An 18,462-nucleotide genomic window follows, 5' to 3' on the forward strand; every position below is an offset into this window, starting at 1 on the left:
TCTGGCTGGCTGGTGGGGAATGGAAGGATTTATAGTCCTTGCAGACATCTGGTCATTTGCATCCTTTTAGAGAGTCCTCTCAGCCGTTCCAAGAAAGCTTCACACCACTCAGGTGGCCCTGACGACAGAGATAAACCCCCAAGTGGCCTCAACAGCTCTCTAAAAGAATGCAAATGACTAGCGGTCCACAAGGAATATAAATCCTTCAATTATCCACCGGACAGTTGGAGCTGAAGAAGCTTCTTGGATGAGAAGTGAAACATCTTCCCCAAAAAAACCCAGAAAGTTCAGTTGCCTCTTGAAAAAGCACCTTTGGGACAATTTTTCTCAATATAGAGAAACATCTACATATGTCAGATTATGAAACATACATCTTAACATCAGTATGCATGTTTGACCCTTTCACATGTGAGTCACAACATTGCACCCAAATAAGTGAGGGACAGAACTTGTGCCAGGTTTCTGGTTTGTTGCTTGGTCTCCCTTGACCCGTAAAAAGTTGGCGCTATTGTGGTTCCATGTCCCACAACTTCACAAGGACTTCTGCAGGTATAAACACCAGAGCAGAGTTTTCCCACCTTGGCTACTTTAAGATTTGTGGACTTTTAACTCCCAGAATTGTGCCAGCTGGGGAATTCTAAGAGTTGAAAGCCCACACATTTTAAACTTGGAAAAATTCTGCCCTAGAATGCCCTTGTCTAACCTGGCACTTTCTACATCTCTTGGCTCAAAATGACCACTTTCTAAGAATAGCATGTTGGCTATGGATGATGGGATCTAACAGACAGATTTACAGAGTTGGAAGGGACTTGTAAGTCTTCCAGTCCAAAACCCCACCCAGGCAGGAGACCCTACACCATTTCTGACGAATGGCAGTCCAGTCTCTTCTTGAAAGCCTCCAGTGATGAAGCTCCTACAACTTCCAAGGGCAAGCTGTTCCATTGGTTGATTGTTCTCACGATCAGAAAATGTCTCCTTATTTCTAGGTTGAATCTCTCCTTGGTCAGTTTCCATCCATTATTCCTTGTCTGGCCTTCGGGCGCTTTAGAAAATAGCTTGACCCCTTCCTCTCTGTGGCAGCCCCTCAAATATTGGAAGGCTGCTATCATGTCTCTCCTGGTCCTTCTCTTCACTAGACTAGCCATGTCGAGTACTTGTAACCGTTTATGTTTTAGCCTCCAAACCCCTAATCATCCTGGTTGCTCTTCTCTACTTTTTCTAGAGTCTCAACATCTTTTTTATAATGTGGTGACCAAAACCGGATGCAGTATTCTAGGTGTGGTCATACTGAGGCTTTATAGAGTGGTATTAGTACCTCACTTGTTCCCGAATGTATCCCTCAGTTAATACAATTTAGGATTGCATTCGCTTTTTTGGCTGCTGCTGCAAACTGCTGGCTCATATTTAGCTGGTTGTCCACTAAGACTCCAAGATCCCTCTCACAGTTACTGCTATTGAGCCTGGTTTCACCCAGTCTATATGTGTACTTTTGGTTTCTCTTGCCTAAGACTTTTATTCTTCTCTACATTTAACTTAAATTCTATTGTCTGACAAATCTGGAGAAATTGGGGAAAGATGCTGCTTTAAAGACTTCTATTTGTTTCCCTTCATTAACACCACCCACCATTTAAAATTCTTCAACTGCCAATGTCTGTGGCTGAAAAAACGGCACACATGAAATCATGGCTGGAGGAAACCAGGATTCTTTTTCAAGCAACTACAGTTTGACCATCACCAACCGAACCATACTGTTCACACTCACAATCCAGCCTCCTCCATCTGTCTCCATGTCACAGAACACCCTCAAGGGACGTTCCTGGTTGCCCCCTAGATAAATTGTTGTTACTCGTGAAGCTCCTGGCCCATTCTGGATTTCTTCCGAGCAGTCCCGAGGGAACGGGTATGTCAGGTGCCCTGGTCAAGAAAGAAAGGGTGATCACTGGATCCATTCAGGGTTTTGGTCTTTAGGGAGCCCCAAAGGACCACAGCTGGTCTGTCTCAAACATAGACATATAGTGTGTTGAGGTAATTCCCCGTTAGAAGAAATGGAACAACGGTAATACTTTCCAACAGAAGGAAAGAGAAATACACACTCAGACACACTCTCTTCTGAGACTAAGACTAAAACAACCCAGGTTTCTGGCTCCATCTTATGGCTGTTTGAGAAACCACACCCAATTGCATGCTCTTGCATTCCCTTAAAGATATAGTACTAAAATGTTTATCCTGGTTTATATATTTCTAACCCGAATACCTGTTAGGTGACTTATATTCCTAACATAGTGTTATTACCAGTGGTGAAGGACGTGGAGATGGGAGCTGTTGGTGTGCCCCTCCTCACTGCCTGGACTTGGACCTGGTACCGGCTTGAAGGAATCAGATCTTGAAGTTCGTATGAAGTGACGGAAGCATCCAGAGGTATCTCCTGTGGAGAACAAAATAAAGGCGGGAAAATTTAGGCCAGCAATATATAAGGGCTTTGAGTTGTAGCTATATAGAGAACAATATATGTTCTCCATGTTCCAAAGGTGCTTTTTCAAGAGGCAACTGGACTTTTTGTTTTTTTTCTTTGAAGACATTTCACTTCTCATCCAAGAGGCTTCTTCAGCTCTGAACATCTTCAAAGAAAAAAAAACAGACAGTCCAGTTGCCTCTTGAAAAAGCACCTTTGGGACAAACCACGACTTGGATGACTGAGAATCTCCATAGATGATATATTAAATATTTCCCATAATAATACAACATGGAGAGTTGGGATCTTCGATGCTTTCTAAGCTTGGTTGTTTCCTTGCAGATGTTACATTTCCCAACTAGTTAATGTCATCAGTACACTGATGATGTTGTCTAGTCAGGGAATGAAACGTTTGCAAGAAAACAACCACAATCGGAGGGCACCAAAGAGGGCACTAGAGCTCAACCCTGAGCTACAAATATTCTTTTCTATTAGAACATGGAAGGGATACCCTGTTTTCCCCAAAATACGACCTACCCTGAAAGTAAGTCCTAGCTTGATTTTTACACGTGCACCCAATGTAAGCCCTACTCCCAAAATAAGCCCTAATTAAGATCCTGCCCACTCCAGAGTGCATGGGTAAAAAATAAGCTAGGGTGGGGATGGAGGGGATGGAGCTGCCTTACTACTTATCTTTGGACAGTTGTAGCCAGGCCTCACACACCCCAACACCTGCCTTGCCAGCCCATTACTTCTGCAGCTGGCAAGGCTGGCAAGGCTTTCCTCAAGGCCTCTGTAGCTGATAACAAAGCTGTGGATTGATCCGGAGTTCTGTTATCGACTGCAGAGGCCTTCAGGAAAGCCTTGCCAGCCGCAGAAGAAGTTTCTGAAGGCCTCTGGCAGCGAAAAGGAGGCCAGGAGCGACACGCACAAAGTGAGGTTAGTCAGTGGATGACATCCCCTGAAAATAAGACCTGCTGCCTTTTTTGGTGGCAAAGAGGTATAAAACAGGGTGTTATTTTGGGGGAAACACAATAGTAAACGTCATCTAATCCAACTCCTACTCAAAGTCTGCTTTTCTAATAATCTAGAAAGATATGCTACTTAACTACAACCCACGGCAAAGTAAAAGACCTTACTTTCCAAGTCAGCCTGTTCCACCAATGAACTAGAGCATAGAACATAAAGGAGACCTCAACTCATTGGTAACCTCACACTGCAGTGAACAAGGACATGCATTGAATTTTGCAGTTACAACAATTGTTGGCTGAGCAGGGACAGAAACAGCCAGAGAAATTATTGAAGACTGGGAAGCGGGGTCCTTATCAATCAACAGGAGTGCTGATTTACAATCAGCTCATCAGGTACTTAGGAGCCAAGAGTGCAGTGGCACAAGGAAACAACAATCAATGACTGAACAGCCAACTATCAACACCCTAACTAACAACTAAAAACAAAATACAATCAGGTACCTGTTCTGACCCGGGCTTCATCAAACGTAATTAAACACAAACTTGTTTCAAAAGCAAAACCTATTTTATTGCAACCCTGGGAATTGCTTTCATTCCCAACCAGAACTAATCTTAAACAGTGCCCCAAGATACACACATGCCTTTCGGTGCTGTGGAATGCTGCCAAAAACAGAAATATCCAATTAAATTATAACAGAAACCAACCAAAGTACCAGAAAAAACCAACCAGAGTACACAGAGCTTCAAGAAGGACTCGGAATCTATTGAACTACTTTGCTTCCTTCAAGTGTTCCTCATTGATGTCTGACTTTTATCCCTTATGGGAGGGGCAATCACCTCCCAGCCTTACTCCTGAGTCGCCCCTTCTGTTTCAGCTGCTCTCGCCTTCTAGCAGCTCTGTGTATACGCGCACTGGGAACAGGCTCCCCTGGGTCCTCTGCCTCGCTGCTGCCAGACTCCGAAGGCTCCAAAGGCAGCACCCCACTCCCAGATGGTCCTGGCCCCATCCTTGCATTGGACGCAGGACCCTCGTCCGAGTCCTCTCCAGACTCCTACCATATAAATACAACATGCTGGAGAGAGAGATTGTTCCCTGATGATGGGCTCCAACACAAGCCTGAAAGCTTGAAACCTTTTGGTTCCAGTGATTGATTCCGATTGGATCTGGCAACATTATCCTGGGACACGTGTGTTTACCTTCATTTGCCACAGAACATAAAATATAAACTAGCTTGCACTACGAAGGAGTTTCTTTCAACTGGGAGCATATGCAAGAAAGAGGTGGATTTTTTAAAAAAATATCAAGATTATGGGCGTAATTTAATGCAACCCTTTTGGGTAGCCATAAAACTTTCAAAACCAGAGGTTTTGGGGCCAGGATGTAAGCAGAGCCCAGTCTGTGCGTTTTATCTTATTTATTTTTATTTATTTATAAATTTTATACTGTCGCCTACTCGCACATGGCGACTCAAGGCGGCTTTCACGGACACAAAGACACAACATCAAAGAAACAAAAATGAAAAGAAGGAAAAAATAATTGGGGGCTGATCAAGGAGTTGGCTATTTTTATCCTTGTTTCCTTGTTTTCACTTGCATGGTGTTTATTTTATTTTTTATTTTTTGCCTTGATGCCTTGTCAGCTTGCCCAGAATTCTTTGGTTGTGCTAGATGGCCTTATAAATTCTCAAGACAGACCGAGAGATAAACAGACAAGGGATTTGTCCTTCAGCAGCCGTCTTATCACTTAATTTGGACGGAGAGGGGAAGGAATGGGTCCAAGGTCAACCAACTTGGCTGCCACTCCTAATGGAGTATTTAACAGGGGCCCACCAAACTTGGCAACTTTAAGACTTGTGGATTTCAACTCCCAGAATTCCTCAGCCATAGCTGGTTGAGGAATTCTGGGAGTTGAAGTCCACAAGTCTTAAAGTTGCCAAGTTTGGAGACCTCTGGAGTATTCAACCCTTGACCTTCCTACTCTTAGTCTACTGCCTTTACCATTAGACTGCATGAACTCTAAGAGATCTGAGAGGAAAGGAAGAGGCCAAAGGCTTTATGGCACAGATGTCAAAGTCGATTTCATTGAGGGTCGTGTTGCAGGTCCCAGGATCATGTGATGCTCTTTTGCGGCCTTCCGATAAGCAAAAGCCAACGGGGAAACCAGATTCGCTTAACGACCGTGTTAGTAAGTTAGCAACGGCAGTAATTTACTTAACAACCATGGCAAAGAAAGGTCGTAAAATGAGGCAGAACTCACTTCACAAATGTCTCGCTTAGCAATAAAACTCTCGGGCTCAATTGTGGTCGTAAGTCGAGAACTACCAGCCTGTAATAGTAGCCATGTGGCTAGGTACCTTTGATTGTCCATCGGGGGTCTCATAACTCAACAGATACCCCTCGGAGGGGGCACCAGGGGGTGACCAGGTGAGACGCGCACTGCGGGGGAAAATATCCGTAGCATGCAGGTCCCGGGGCCCATCTGCTCCTGCAGGAGGAGGAGGAGGAAGGTGAGAGTTTAAAAAAATGAACAAAATTGTACAATTATGAACTTAACCTTACCTTGTGCTATAGAGCAGCAGAGAAAAATCTGGTGCTTTGGAAAATAAGTTGACCTCCTCTTCTTTGTGGCAGCTTCTCTAATACTGGAATATTGCTATCATGTCTTCCCTAGTCTTATTTTTCACTAGACTAGCCATACCCGATTCCTGCAACCGTTCTTCACCTGTTTTAATCTCCAGGCCTTTAATCATCTTAGTTGCTCTTCTCTGCTCTTTTTCCAAAGTCTCAACATCTTTTTTTTTTTGTAATGTGACCAATTTGGATGCAGTATTCCAGGTGTGGCCTTACCAAGGATTTATAAAGCGGTACTAATACTTCACAGGGGACGCAGTGGCTCAGTGGCTAAGATGCTGAGCTTGTCGATCAGAAAGGTCGGCAGTTCAGCGGTTCGAATCCCTAGTGCCACGTAATGGAGTGAGCTCCCGTTACTTGTCTCAGATTCTGCCAACCTAGCAGTTCGAAAGCATGTAAAAATGCAAGTAGAAAAATAGGGACCACTTTAGTGGGAAGGTAACAGCGTTCCATGGGCCTTCAGCATTTAGCGATGCCGGCCACATAACCACGGAGACATCTTCGGACAAGCGCTGGCCCTTCAGCTTTGTAACAGAGATGAGCACCGCCCCCTAGAGCTGGAAACGACTTGCACTTATGTGCGAGGGGAACCTTTACCTTTACGAATACTTCACGTGATTTTGATTCTATGCCTCTTTTTAAGCAACCAAGGATTGCATTAGTTTTTTTGGGGGGAAATCACATGTAATAACTGTGGCAAAAAAAGTCATAAAATTGGTTGCGGTCATGTGATGATCACTTATTGACCATGCCACTTAACAATGAATTTTCTGGTTTTAAGTCAAGGGCTACCTGTAGACATTTCTTTTTACTCTTTAGGATCATCCCTATTGACTCCACTATTCACTCTGACTGATGGATTGATCGACCATATACCATCAAGGATTGAGTCTCAGCAACCACATAGATGCATCTTTCCAGCAGGGTCTGGCATTTCGAGTCTTTCTACCACCACTGTAATGGAGCCCATCCACTCACCAGTGGTGAAAGTAGCGCTGATGGGTGAACTTCGGTTTCCTTCCTTTTCCCCGTAGACATTGGCCCAATATTCCATGTCCCTTTGTAGCTCTGACAACTGAAGCTGGACACGATTTCCTGGAACTGATTCGGAGACCTGTGAGCCTGGGGGGTGGGGAATGGAGAAATAGGTAAATACAGAGAGGAAATCTATTCCTAGTGTAGCCTAAGCCAAACCAAATCAAGAGTCTAGGACAGGAGTCTCCAAACTTGGCAAATTTTAAGACTTGTGGACTTCCGCTCCCAGAATCCTCCAGCCAACTGTCAACTCTGAAGTGAACCTGGCTGAAGCCATCTTTTGCTGCCTCATAGTTGCCACGAAGTCTGGAGGTGGGGGAGGGAAGGGAGGTAGATAGACAAGACTAGCAGTCGTAACAAAAAGCTTCCTCGTGAGTACCAAGGTCATCCCAGCAGGTGGCAGTTGGAGGAGAAGAGGAGTGACCAAGGAACCCGCCGAATGCCTTATTCGGACAATATGACCGGTGACATTTGGGGAGGGGAACAATTCCTCTTTTAGTTATGCTACAAACATGGGAAAACTTTTAGAGTTGGTTTTCACTAGCTGGGCTGATATGATGCGCTCAATAAACATGTTCTTTGAGGAATCTGCCTGCCTCTTAGTTCTATTTCCAATGGGCGCGTTACTCAGAACACTGACACCAACATGGCTGTCTGGAAAATTATGGGAGTTGAAGTCCAGTTTGGGGGGGGGGGGGCTGGTCTAAGAAGAATGGATAACAGAGTACAGAAGGCAATAAGATGAAAATATAAAGACACAAGATTAAAATATTGTAGGAAAAGAAAAATCTAAAGCAGCAAGATCTCCTTTATAGCAACTCCATACATGCCACCTCTCAACAGCTTCCTATCCTGGCATCCAGAGGACACTACATAATTTCATCCATTACTTTCTCCTCTCTAAACTTCTCACTGCTCTTTCTGGGGACCTCATTACCTCCATTCAAACACGACTTTTTCAAAGTTCTTTGCTTATAGATTCCTCCTTTTACACAACAGTTTTCAATTTGGTCCTCATTCAAATAACCTTTCATGCCATTGTCGGAACTTCAGAACCAAGTCATAAATACCTTTTGGGAGGGGGTGGGGAGGGTATCATAATTTTGAAAGATTGCTCAGTGATTGGTCATTAAGCAAGGAATACCTGCGTTCAGAGTTCAAGTGGGCACATATAGAAAAGCACAGAGATGTCCTGGCAGGAGGAACGTGAAAGCATTGAGCGAAGCAGAAGAAAGGATGAAAAAGAAACTGAAGATTGTTGACACGCTCAGGAAAATATCATATTTTAAATTACAGCATGGGGGCTGCGGTGGCTCGCGTGGTAGGATATTGGTCCTGTGTACCACTGAGGTCAGCAGCTCGGTGGCTCGATTCCTGTGAGCGACTAAACCGCGGAGGGACAAGAAAGGAGCCTCCTCCGACTGCCTACCGGCATTCAGGTGTCCCGTGGGTAAAGATAACACTGCCTGAAAAAATTCCTTTCACAGAGGCAGCCAGCCACCTCAGTGATCCTTGGCGAACACGTGCCATACGCTAAATAAATAAATAAATTAAACTAAAGTGGTCGCAACATGGTGTGAGACCACATTTACATTGGTAAGAGAGTTAGCCTTTTTGGGAATGAGGCATGATCTCAAAAGGCAGGTTTATGGCCAACTGACTGACTCCACATGCTTCACAAGCTCTTATTTCTTACCGGTGCCAGTGATAGGTCCGTACGTGACAATGTAGTTGTTCATCTCAGCCACAGCGGGATGCCACGTCAGCATGGCGGAGGTATCAGTTACATTGATGGCCCGCAAATCGGAAGGCCCATCTGGCACTGCGAGTTAAAGAAGGAGAGGATTGCCTGAATGTTTCCCCCAAAAGGGACTCCCTACTCCAGAGTTCCACAACCTTTCTGGGTTGGTGGCCTGGAGCAGGGTGGGGGAGGGGGAAAGAGGGGATGGTTTTGTAGGAGAGGCAGGCCCACGTGTGTGCGCAGACACACACAACATCGTGGCAATGCTCACACAAGTGGGACCGCCAGTTCCTGCAGTGAGGTTTACATATGTGGAACTGCGACCGCCCACGATGGTCACATGAGGAAGACTGCGATCGCCCGCAGTGGTGCTTGTGCGAATGGGGTAATAACTGCCCACGACGATGCTTGTGTGAGTCGGGCTGTAACTGCCCGCGATGGTTGTGCTGATGCTCATGTGAGTGGGATCGAGTGCGCGGCCGAGCATGCAGCAGCTTAGCCACTCACACTGCCTGTTAGAGATTAGGTCACGGCCAGGCTGCGGCCCACAGGTTGGGGACCCCCTGCCTTACACTGTGGAAAAAAGACATGACCCTCTGGAAGGGCACAGTGTGGTATATAACCACCACCTATCTCCTGTCAGCAACACTGTTTACAACACAGTCCTTTCGGTAGTACCAAGAAGGTTCTGCACCTATTTGCCCTCAAAGGCTCCAATGACTCTCAGGCAGCCAATGACCAACCTTCAGAGTGCTAAGGACAGGTGACTGCTAAGAATATACATCCTTCCATTTCCCACCATTCTGCCAGAATCGAAGAAGCTTTCCGGATGAGAAGCAAAATGTTTTCAAGGGAAAAAAAAAAAAAACCCCAAGAAAGTCCAGTTGCCTTTTGAGCAGCATCTTTGGGATAACCATGACCTGGATGACTGAGAATCTCCATAGACAGTGTGGTATAAGAGACCTTCACAGATGTGGATCCTTGGGCAAAGCTAGATCAGTGAAATATAGTGGCCTGGTATTTGGGGTATTGTCTGTTTCCCGACTTGGCTTACCTCGAAGGATTGGCACTAAATGAATCAATAAGGGAATCAATCAATACGGTAATTAATCAATAAATAAGTAGATCTGTTGCTAGATGACATTTAAGCTTCTTGCCCTCATGAATTACCTGTAGTGATGTAGCCTACCAATGGCTCGCTCTCTTCAAACCCACGGATAGACATTACAGTGACCTCATAGCTGGCTCCAGGAGTCAGATCCTCAATGAGTGTCCTGAGTTCAGATCCATCCACTGCAATACTTTTGGGCTCCCCTGAAAACAGGGGGGAAAAAACAGAGCTGATATTTTTGCCTCAAATGTTATGAAGTGCTGGATAGATATTTGATTTCTTGACGCAGTGCTCTCCAATGTGATACACGGCTTCTTGAACTAGCACGGGAAAGGCACAATGTCAGCTTTGGAAGCCATATTAGCACCAGAAGCTTCCATCGCTGACAGGATTTTTTTTCTCCTGTCAGCTTTGGAAGCCATATTAGCACCAGAAGCTTCCATCGCTGACAGGATTTTTTTTTCTCCTGTCAGCTTTGGAAGCCATATTAGCACCAGAAGCTTCCATCACTGACAGGATTTTTTTTCTCCTGTCAGCTTTGGAAGCCATATTACCACCAGAAGCTTCCAACGCTGACATACATCTTGGCTGAGCATGATGGGGTTTGTCGCCCAAATCATTTGGAGAGGACCAGACTGGAAAAGCTCGCACTGAGATACAGGCTGACTGAATAATAACCTTTCTGGAAGGGGTTTGCTATTGCTGTGTCTTTTTTAGGGCTGAGAGTTAGGACTGACTCAAATTCACCCACTTAGCCTCTGTGCCGAAGGCAAGACTAGAACTCAGTTTCCCAACTTTTAGTCCCGCACCTTAATCACTACACCAAGGGTCTTCAAACTTGGCAAGTTTAAGAATTGTGGACTTCGACTCCCAGAATTCCTGAGCTAACATGATTGGAGGAGGAATTCTGGGAGATGAAGTCCACAAGTCTTAAAGCTGTCAAATTTGAAGACCCCTGCACTAGACCAAACTGGCTGTCAACATTACCATAACAACAAAGTTAGAGTTGAGTCTTGGTTCGCAGTTACAAAATGTTAAGACTGCTGAGGAGGCCCAACTGCATTAACGTGACACAATAATGCTTAAACCCAGGTTCATAAAATACAATTACTATGCTCACCTAACCGCCATGACTCTAACTCAAGGGTCTTCGAACTTGGCAAAGTTTAAGACTTGTGGACTTCAACTCCCAGAATTCCTGAGCTAACATGACTGGAGGAGGAATTCTGGGAGTTAAAGTCCACAAGTCTTTTAAAGCTGCCAAGTTTCAAGACCCCTGCATCTAACTCTTAATCATAACCCTGTTTCCAAATAAACCACACTACATTGATTCGTAATGGTTGGCTTTTTCTCTGACTCTACTTCTATTCCACTTTAGCTCTTTCTGCCATATTGTGTGACCTCAACTAAGAGGTTCTGTGTGCTGTTAACAGACCACTCCTGGGGAACAAGTAGATAAAGACCCTCACCACCATCTGAAGGCTGGAAAGAAACTTTGTAGCCATCAATGCGAGAGGAGGGGGGTCTCCAGTTGGCTACCACAGAGGTCTCACGAATGTCACTGAACCGCAAGTCCTGGGGACCATCCAGCTCTGGAAGAAAGGAGAAGAGAATAAGCGAGAGGTGGATCTGTGTGTCTTTTTGTAGAAAAATCAAACAAGGAAGACACCATTGTAGGAAGAGTCCATTTCTTAGTCAAAAGAGGAAACACCCAATCTAACCAAAAGAGGAAACCAACTAAGAAAATCTCCTTAGTTCTAGGTTGCTTCTCTCCTGGATTAGTTTCCACCAAATGGATGGACACTAATCAAGGAGACAAGCAATCTAGAACTAAGGATAAATTTCCTGACAGTTTACAACAATTAATCAGTGGAATAACTTGCCTCCAGAAGTTGTGAATGCTGCAACACAGGAAGTTTTTAAGAAGAGATGAGACAACCATTTGTCTGATTCCTGCATGAGCAAGGGGTTGGACTAGAAGACCTCCAACATCCCTTCCAGCCCTCTTATTCTATTCTATTCTAATCCCCTAATATAGAGCTCTCCAAACTTGACAGCTTTAAGACTTGTGGACTTCAACTCTCAGAATTCCCCCAGCTAGCATGGAAGTTGAAGTCTACAAGTCTTAAAGCTGCCAAGTTTGGAGGGGCCTGCTCGAATATAAAACAAAACAGGAAGAAGAAGAAGAAGAAGAAGAAGAAGAAGAAGAAGAAGAAGAAGAAGAAGAAGAAGAAGAAGAAGAAGAAGAAGAAGAAGAAGAAGAAGAAGAAGAAGAAGAAGAAGAAGAAGAAGAAGAAGAAGAAGAAGAAGAGGAGGAGGAGGAGGAGGAGGAGGAGGAGGAGGAGGAGGAGGAGGAGGAGGAGGAGGAGGAGGAGGAGGAGGGAGGAGGAGAGGATGAAGAGAAGGAGGAGGAAGAAGAAAAGAAGAAGAAGAGGAGGAGGGGGAAGAGGAGGAGGGGGAGGAGGAGGGGGAGGAGTAAATGTTACAATTGCCGTAAAACACAGAAAGAGATTATGTGGGGAAACCGCCTTGGGTGGGTGGCTGCAGCCAGCAAAATGTTGAATTCCCTTTCTCCTTGCCCCAAGGCCTCAGTCCAAAATGGGGCTTTGCTCTCCCCTCCTGTCTTTTACGAAGAAATAAAAACAGTTACAACTCAGATGTAGCTGCAGCTGAGCCCTTCTGAGAAAGAGAGTACAGAAACGAGGCCTGCAGTTTGGCACGTGTCTCTTACATGCTCGCCCCTTTCCCTTAAAAGTCTTCCCCTCCCTCCCGCTTGGGATCCACGGTGGCCAATCTGGCGTACCACAAAGTAAACAGCAAAAGTTCCAAGGATGAATTTACTCCGGTCTGACACAAAGAAACCACAGCTGGAAGCTGGCCCAGCCTGATGCGAACCAAGCCAGGAATGCACAGCTGCTGAACTGCCTGTGGTCTTCCACAAGATCAGCTCGGAGCTCTTAAACATCGTGGCCTCTGCCTCGATGACCCAAAATGGCCTCCCTAGGGCAGATGAGCAGGTAGAGGTCAAGAATGGACAGAATCAAACTTTGGTAAAGATTGCTGGTTGTAGTGGAGGTGAGTAGAAATTGGACTCTCTGCAATGGTGGAACAGTGTCTTGGCAGCTATCTTTACCTCTTCCAGAAGTCCTAAGGAAGAGGGCTTTATTATGGTTAGTTCCTAGCTTATTCCCAGGGTAGAGGGAGGGAACCAGGAAGAACATTATTGGCTACTACTGCTGTTGTTGACATGCCTCTCCTGTGAAATCTGGAATGATGACGAAAGCAGCCAAGAAATGCCTCCCTCTTCCTCCTCTGGTTTGTAGCCAAAGATTCCCAGACTTTTCCAGCAAAGCTGAACTATTTCCCTACCAGTTCTGTGAGTTCCAAGTCTTCCCAATCCTTCATATTTGTCAGGGATATCCCAAGACATGAAGTGGAACTGCGACCGCCCACGATGGTCGCACGAGGAAGACTGCGATCGCCTGCAGTGATGCTTGTGCGAATGGGGTAATAACTGCCCACGAACTGTCCTTTAACCATCATCCCACCTCTGGGGTCTGAAAGGTCCTTATTCTAATCTTTCTGTGACATCACAGAAGTCCAGCCAATAGTTATGGCGCAAGGCTTTTAAGCAAGAGGCATGTTTGCAGCTTTGCCATTGAATGAATGAATGAATGAATGAATGAATGAATGAATGAATGAATGAATGATCCATCCATCCATCCATAAATCTATACATTTTTTGTCTAGCTATGATCTATATCTGTCTATCTGTCTAACCATCTGTCTCCTATTCTATTCTATTCTATTCTGTTCTGTTCTGTTCTGTTCTGTTCTGTTCTGTTCTATTTCTATCATCTGCCTATCTTTGTCATCTATCTCTATTTATCACCCCTCTCTCTCCCCCCCTCCCCCCTGAATGAGTGAATCTATATGCTTTTTCTCTAGCTAATGATCTATATCTGTCTGTCTGTCTGTTTGTCTAACCATCTGTCTGTTTCTCTCTCTTTCTATCTATATGTATCATCTATCCCTCTATCGATCATCTATCCCTCTATTGATCATCTATCACCTATCTATCTATCTATCTATCTATCTATCTATCTATCTATCTATCTATCTATCTATCTATCTATCTATCCATTCATTCATTCATTCTGTCTGTCAATTTAACTATCTAGTTATCTAGTTCTAGTTCTTGATATGTTTTAGACTCCAGTCCCCTAATCATCCTGGTTGCTCTTCTCTGCACTTTTTCTAGAGTCTCAACATCTTTTTTATAGTGTGGTGACCAAAACTGAATGCAGTACTCTAGGTGTGGTCTTACTAAGGCTTAGTATTAGTACCTCACTTGATCTTGATTGTATCTCTCTGTTAATGCAACTTAGGATTGCATTGGCTTTTTTGGCTGTTGCCAAACACTGCTGGCTCATATTTAGCTGGTTGTCCACTAAGACTCCAAGATTCCTGTCACAATAACTGCTATTGAGCCTGGTTTCACCCAATCTATATGTGTACTTTTGGTTTTTCTTGCCTAAGTGTAGGATTTTACTTTTCTCTACATTAAATTTCATTCTGTTAGATAGGGCCCAGTGTTCAAGTCTGTCAAGATCTTGAGCCTGTCTTCTAGGATGTAAGCTATTCCTGCCAGCTTTGATAAATTCCCCTTCTATATTTCCTCATCTAAGTCGTTTATGAGGATACTGAAGAGTAATGGGCCTAAGACAGAACCTTGTGGCACCCCACTGCTTACTTCCCTCCATGTAGACTTAGACCCATTAAGGACTACTCGCTGAGTACGGTTTGCCAGCCAGTTGTGAACCCATCTGGTGGGGATGCTACCTATCCCAATTTCATTGAAAAGTTTTCGGTTTTTTTTACATTGGGGTAACCCGTCCTGCCCCTTTACCTAGCCCGCTTGTCCTCGCTCCAGTGTTGATATCGGCCACTTCTGACTCATCCTTGATGCCGTAGACCGTAAGGCTGTATTTGGTACTGGGTGCGAGTCCTTGGAGGGTGACGGAGCGCTCGTCCCCAGGCACTTTAACTTCTTTGGCTGGCGTTTGGCCTCTTCCCAAACTGTCTTTCCATCTCACAAGGAAGGAGTCAAATTCCCCCTCTGGGACATCCCAGCTGAGCTGCAGAGTCGTGGATGTCACTTCAGAGACCACAAGATGATCGAGCAAGGGAGCTGGAGTGCTGGTGCTTTCCGAGAAAGCTACAGGAGAAAGGAATGCAAACGGGTGACGAGCCCACAAGCTGGAAATTAGTTCAAATTAAGATAAGGTAACGTTCTTTTGACTCCCAGAGTCAGTCTTTGTGACTTGTGTTTTGGGGTCTGGTGGAATAGCAATAGCACTTAGATTTATTTATATACAGCTTCACAGTGCTTTCCAGCTCACTCTAAGCAGTTTACAGAGTCAGCTTCTTACCCACCCCCCAACAGTCTGGGTCCTCATTTTACCGACCTCAGAAGGATGGAAGGCTGAGTCAACCTTGAGCCTGGTGAGATTCGAACTGCAAAATTGCAGGCAGTCGGCAGGCAGCAGAAGTAGCCTGCAGTGCTGCACACTAACCACTGTGCCACCGCGGCTCATAATCACAACATTAAGTGAACACAGGGACTCAATTCTCACCCTTCTCCCCTCCCAACTCCTCCATGTTCTTAGGGGTTCAGGTGAGTTTCTAAGTGGGGTTTTCAGGGATTGAGTACTGAAATATCTACAAGGAGCCCCTGAGAGAGAGAGAGAGAGAGAGACAGAGAGACAGAGAGAGAGAGAGAGAGAGAGAGAGAGAGAGAGAGAGAGAGAGAGAGAGAGAGAGAGAGTCTCACCTGCAGTGACAGCATCAATCGAGACTGGTCCAAACTGTTTCTTCTCAGAGAGACCGTAGAGGCTGAACTTGTATTTGTGGGAAGGTATTAAGTTGGAGATGAAAACTGTCCAGGAGTCCACACCAACAGGCATGGTTTGTGGGTTCCCTTGGGCATCTTTGTACTGGATGAAAAAAGAGTCAAATTTCCCAGACGAGATAGTCCATGAAAGGCGGACAGAGTCATTGGTGACTTCAGAGATGGAGAGATCACCCAATTTGGGTTTTGCCTCCAAGTCCTTCCCTTGAGCTGGAAGAAATCAAAATACAAAATGTCTACAGAGATTCTCAGTCATCCAGGACACGGTTGTCCCAATGGTGCTTTTTTTTTTCAAGAGGCGACTGGACTTTCTTGGTTTTTTGTTGAAGACGTTTCTGTCGGAGCTGAAGAAGCTTCTTGGATTGAGAAGTGAAACATCTTCAAAGAAAAACCAGAAAGTCCAGTCGCCTCTTGAAAAGAAAAAGCATCTTTGTGACCAAAATACAAAATATTACGAAGGGTGTCAGAGTATATTCATTAACTGGCAGAGACATGGTTATAACAAAGTCAGCAAGTGAGTAAGCATGGCAACAGACCAGCCAATGGGAGCTGACAGCCTGGGTGGGGTTTGGCTCTGTGTGCTTTGCTGAGAATTGAAACTGAAACTAACTTGCTTGCTTGCTTAAACTGAAATCTGCTCTAAGCTGCTGCTGCTTGTGTTTTTGCTTATGTTACGTTGAAAGAATCTACAAATGGTATTGTAAACTTTACTCATATTAATATGTTTATAAAGAAGTTAATGATCCTGCTGAATCAGTCTATGTGTTTTCTGGACTTGAATTTATGCGGCAAACTCTAATAAAGGGTGCCATGCTTTTTGCAAAGGATCGAGGGATCTAGCGCAGGGTATCTAAACTGGGTTCCATGGAAACCTAGGATCCTGAAACTAGAATCGATTCCGCAAAATGTGTTTGTGTGTGTGTGTGTGGGGGGGGAACGACACTTTTTTGCAGAATGAAAAAAGGCATACTTCTTTGCAGAGATTGATTGATTGATTGATTGATTTGAGTGGTGCGGTGGCCTAGAGGTGGAGCTCTCGCCTCACAATCAGGAAATCACAATCATTTCTTTTCTCTGCGCAGCTGCAAACCTTTATCAAACTATGCCAAGGTCAACAGACAGAAACTTCATCACCACCTGGAGATGTCCACATGATGATATTCACAACTTTTAATTGGAAGAACCATTTGAACTATTGGGGGTGGGAACAATTCCATCACTTTGTATATGTGATTTACGTGCTTAATTCCTCAGATTCAGAATTCTACTGTAGCTACCACTTCATTTCCAGTAAAAGATATATTTTCTCTAATTAAAAGAGTCTAAGTATTTCTTTCTTGGATTTTGAATGGAGCACAGCCTGACAATAGCTCTGCATACATGGCACCTAGGAAAAAACCTTGAAAAGAAATAATGAGGTGCAGAGAGAGAAGGATGTTATTTTTCCTCTTTAAAAAAAAAAGGAGTCTCTGACCTGTGACAGCTTCTGTAGAGACAGGACCGAATCGTTTCTGTTGAGAGATGCCATAGAGGTTGAACTTATATCTGTGGGAAGGCACCAAGTTGGAAATCACCACATCCCGGGTGTTGGTGTCTACAGACAACCCCTGGGGGTTGCCCTCGGCATCTCTGTACTCGACGCTGAAGGATTCAAATTTTCCAGTCAAGACCCGCCAGGTCAGACGGAGAGTTGTGTCAGAGATGTCAGAAGCGGAGAGTTTCCCCAGTTTGGGTTGAGGAGCAACTTGCAGCCCTGAAGGTTTTGGGACTAAAGAAAAACAAAACAAAACAAAACAGAAAATTCAAATGTGCTTGAGCTCTGGATCTGCTAGAGATCATGGAAAGCAAGTGGAAGAATATCTGTGTCAGCTAACCAACTCCAAACCCATAAACTCTGAGACAAAAACATTTTCTCAAAGTTCCATTTGATTAAGAGTTGTCATATGGGCACATCTGGGAAAACTCAAATCTGAAAGTTCCGGGTTTTCCCTTCCCAAAAGAGAATCAAAGATCCATCCCCTGCATCCATCAGCCCATCACATGGCCCAATCAAATCTTCGTCCCAACTAGAAACATCCTTCCAGTCATTCCTCTCCAGGTGCAGGGCAAGTTGTCCTTGACTCTCTGAGAAGAATGTTGTTGTGTCTAATCTTCTACCTCACTTTGAAATCCTCCCTCCCCAAATTCCCAGGCACTGAATGTGGCAGCCTCGAAGCTTCCAAGAAAAAGATGGCTTCCAAGGCTGACAATTTGGTTGATTGAACCCAGTCCAGAGGTAAGAGGGAGGAAGAAGAGTTTATCTTAATTGATCCGGGATAAGTCTGCCAAGGAAGTGTTTGTATATTTATTAATAGAGCTTATATCAATGTTTCTCAACCATGGCAACTTCCAAGATGTGTAGATTTCAAATCCCAGAATTCCTGAGCCAAAATAGTAATGAAAAGAGTGACATTATTTTTACATTTTTCCAAATATCTTCCATTTCTGGCAAACCATTTTTATTTCATGGAAGGTCAAGAACCCCATGAGACTGTCTGGATCTATTGTGGGGAAAACTGGGATCTTATATCATTTCTCGTTTGTGGAATTGGTTTGTCTCATTGGAAAATA

At 44.5% G+C, this 18,462-nt stretch overlaps 1 protein-coding gene across 9 annotated transcripts in view; it reads right to left on the minus strand.

Annotated features, from left to right (window-relative positions):
* The window catches only part of TNXB (tenascin XB), a 138,155-nt gene that overhangs the window by 15,239 nt on the left and 104,454 nt on the right, over positions 1-18,462 (minus strand). For all 9 annotated transcript variants that reach the window (XM_087952867.1, XM_087952866.1, XM_087952865.1 and 6 more), the window contains 10 exons: positions 17,327-17,620; positions 15,775-16,062; positions 14,851-15,159; positions 11,411-11,533; positions 10,001-10,144; positions 8,786-8,911; positions 7,033-7,176; positions 5,778-5,908; positions 2,293-2,425; positions 1,763-1,914 (listed from right to left, as the gene is read on the minus strand). In XM_087952867.1, coding sequence (XP_087808993.1) covers positions 1,763-1,914; positions 2,293-2,425; positions 5,778-5,908; positions 7,033-7,176; positions 8,786-8,911; positions 10,001-10,144; positions 11,411-11,533; positions 14,851-15,159; positions 15,775-16,062; positions 17,327-17,620 — 1,844 coding nt within the window. The remainder of the gene's footprint in view (positions 1-1,762; positions 1,915-2,292; positions 2,426-5,777; positions 5,909-7,032; positions 7,177-8,785; positions 8,912-10,000; positions 10,145-11,410; positions 11,534-14,850; positions 15,160-15,774; positions 16,063-17,326; positions 17,621-18,462) is intronic.

This window comes from Notechis scutatus, chromosome 2 (genome assembly GCF_049901735.1).
Source record: "Notechis scutatus isolate UNSWTSFEM ecotype Mainland chromosome 2, rNotScu1.2, whole genome shotgun sequence".
NCBI lineage: Eukaryota > Metazoa > Chordata > Lepidosauria > Squamata > Elapidae > Notechis > Notechis scutatus.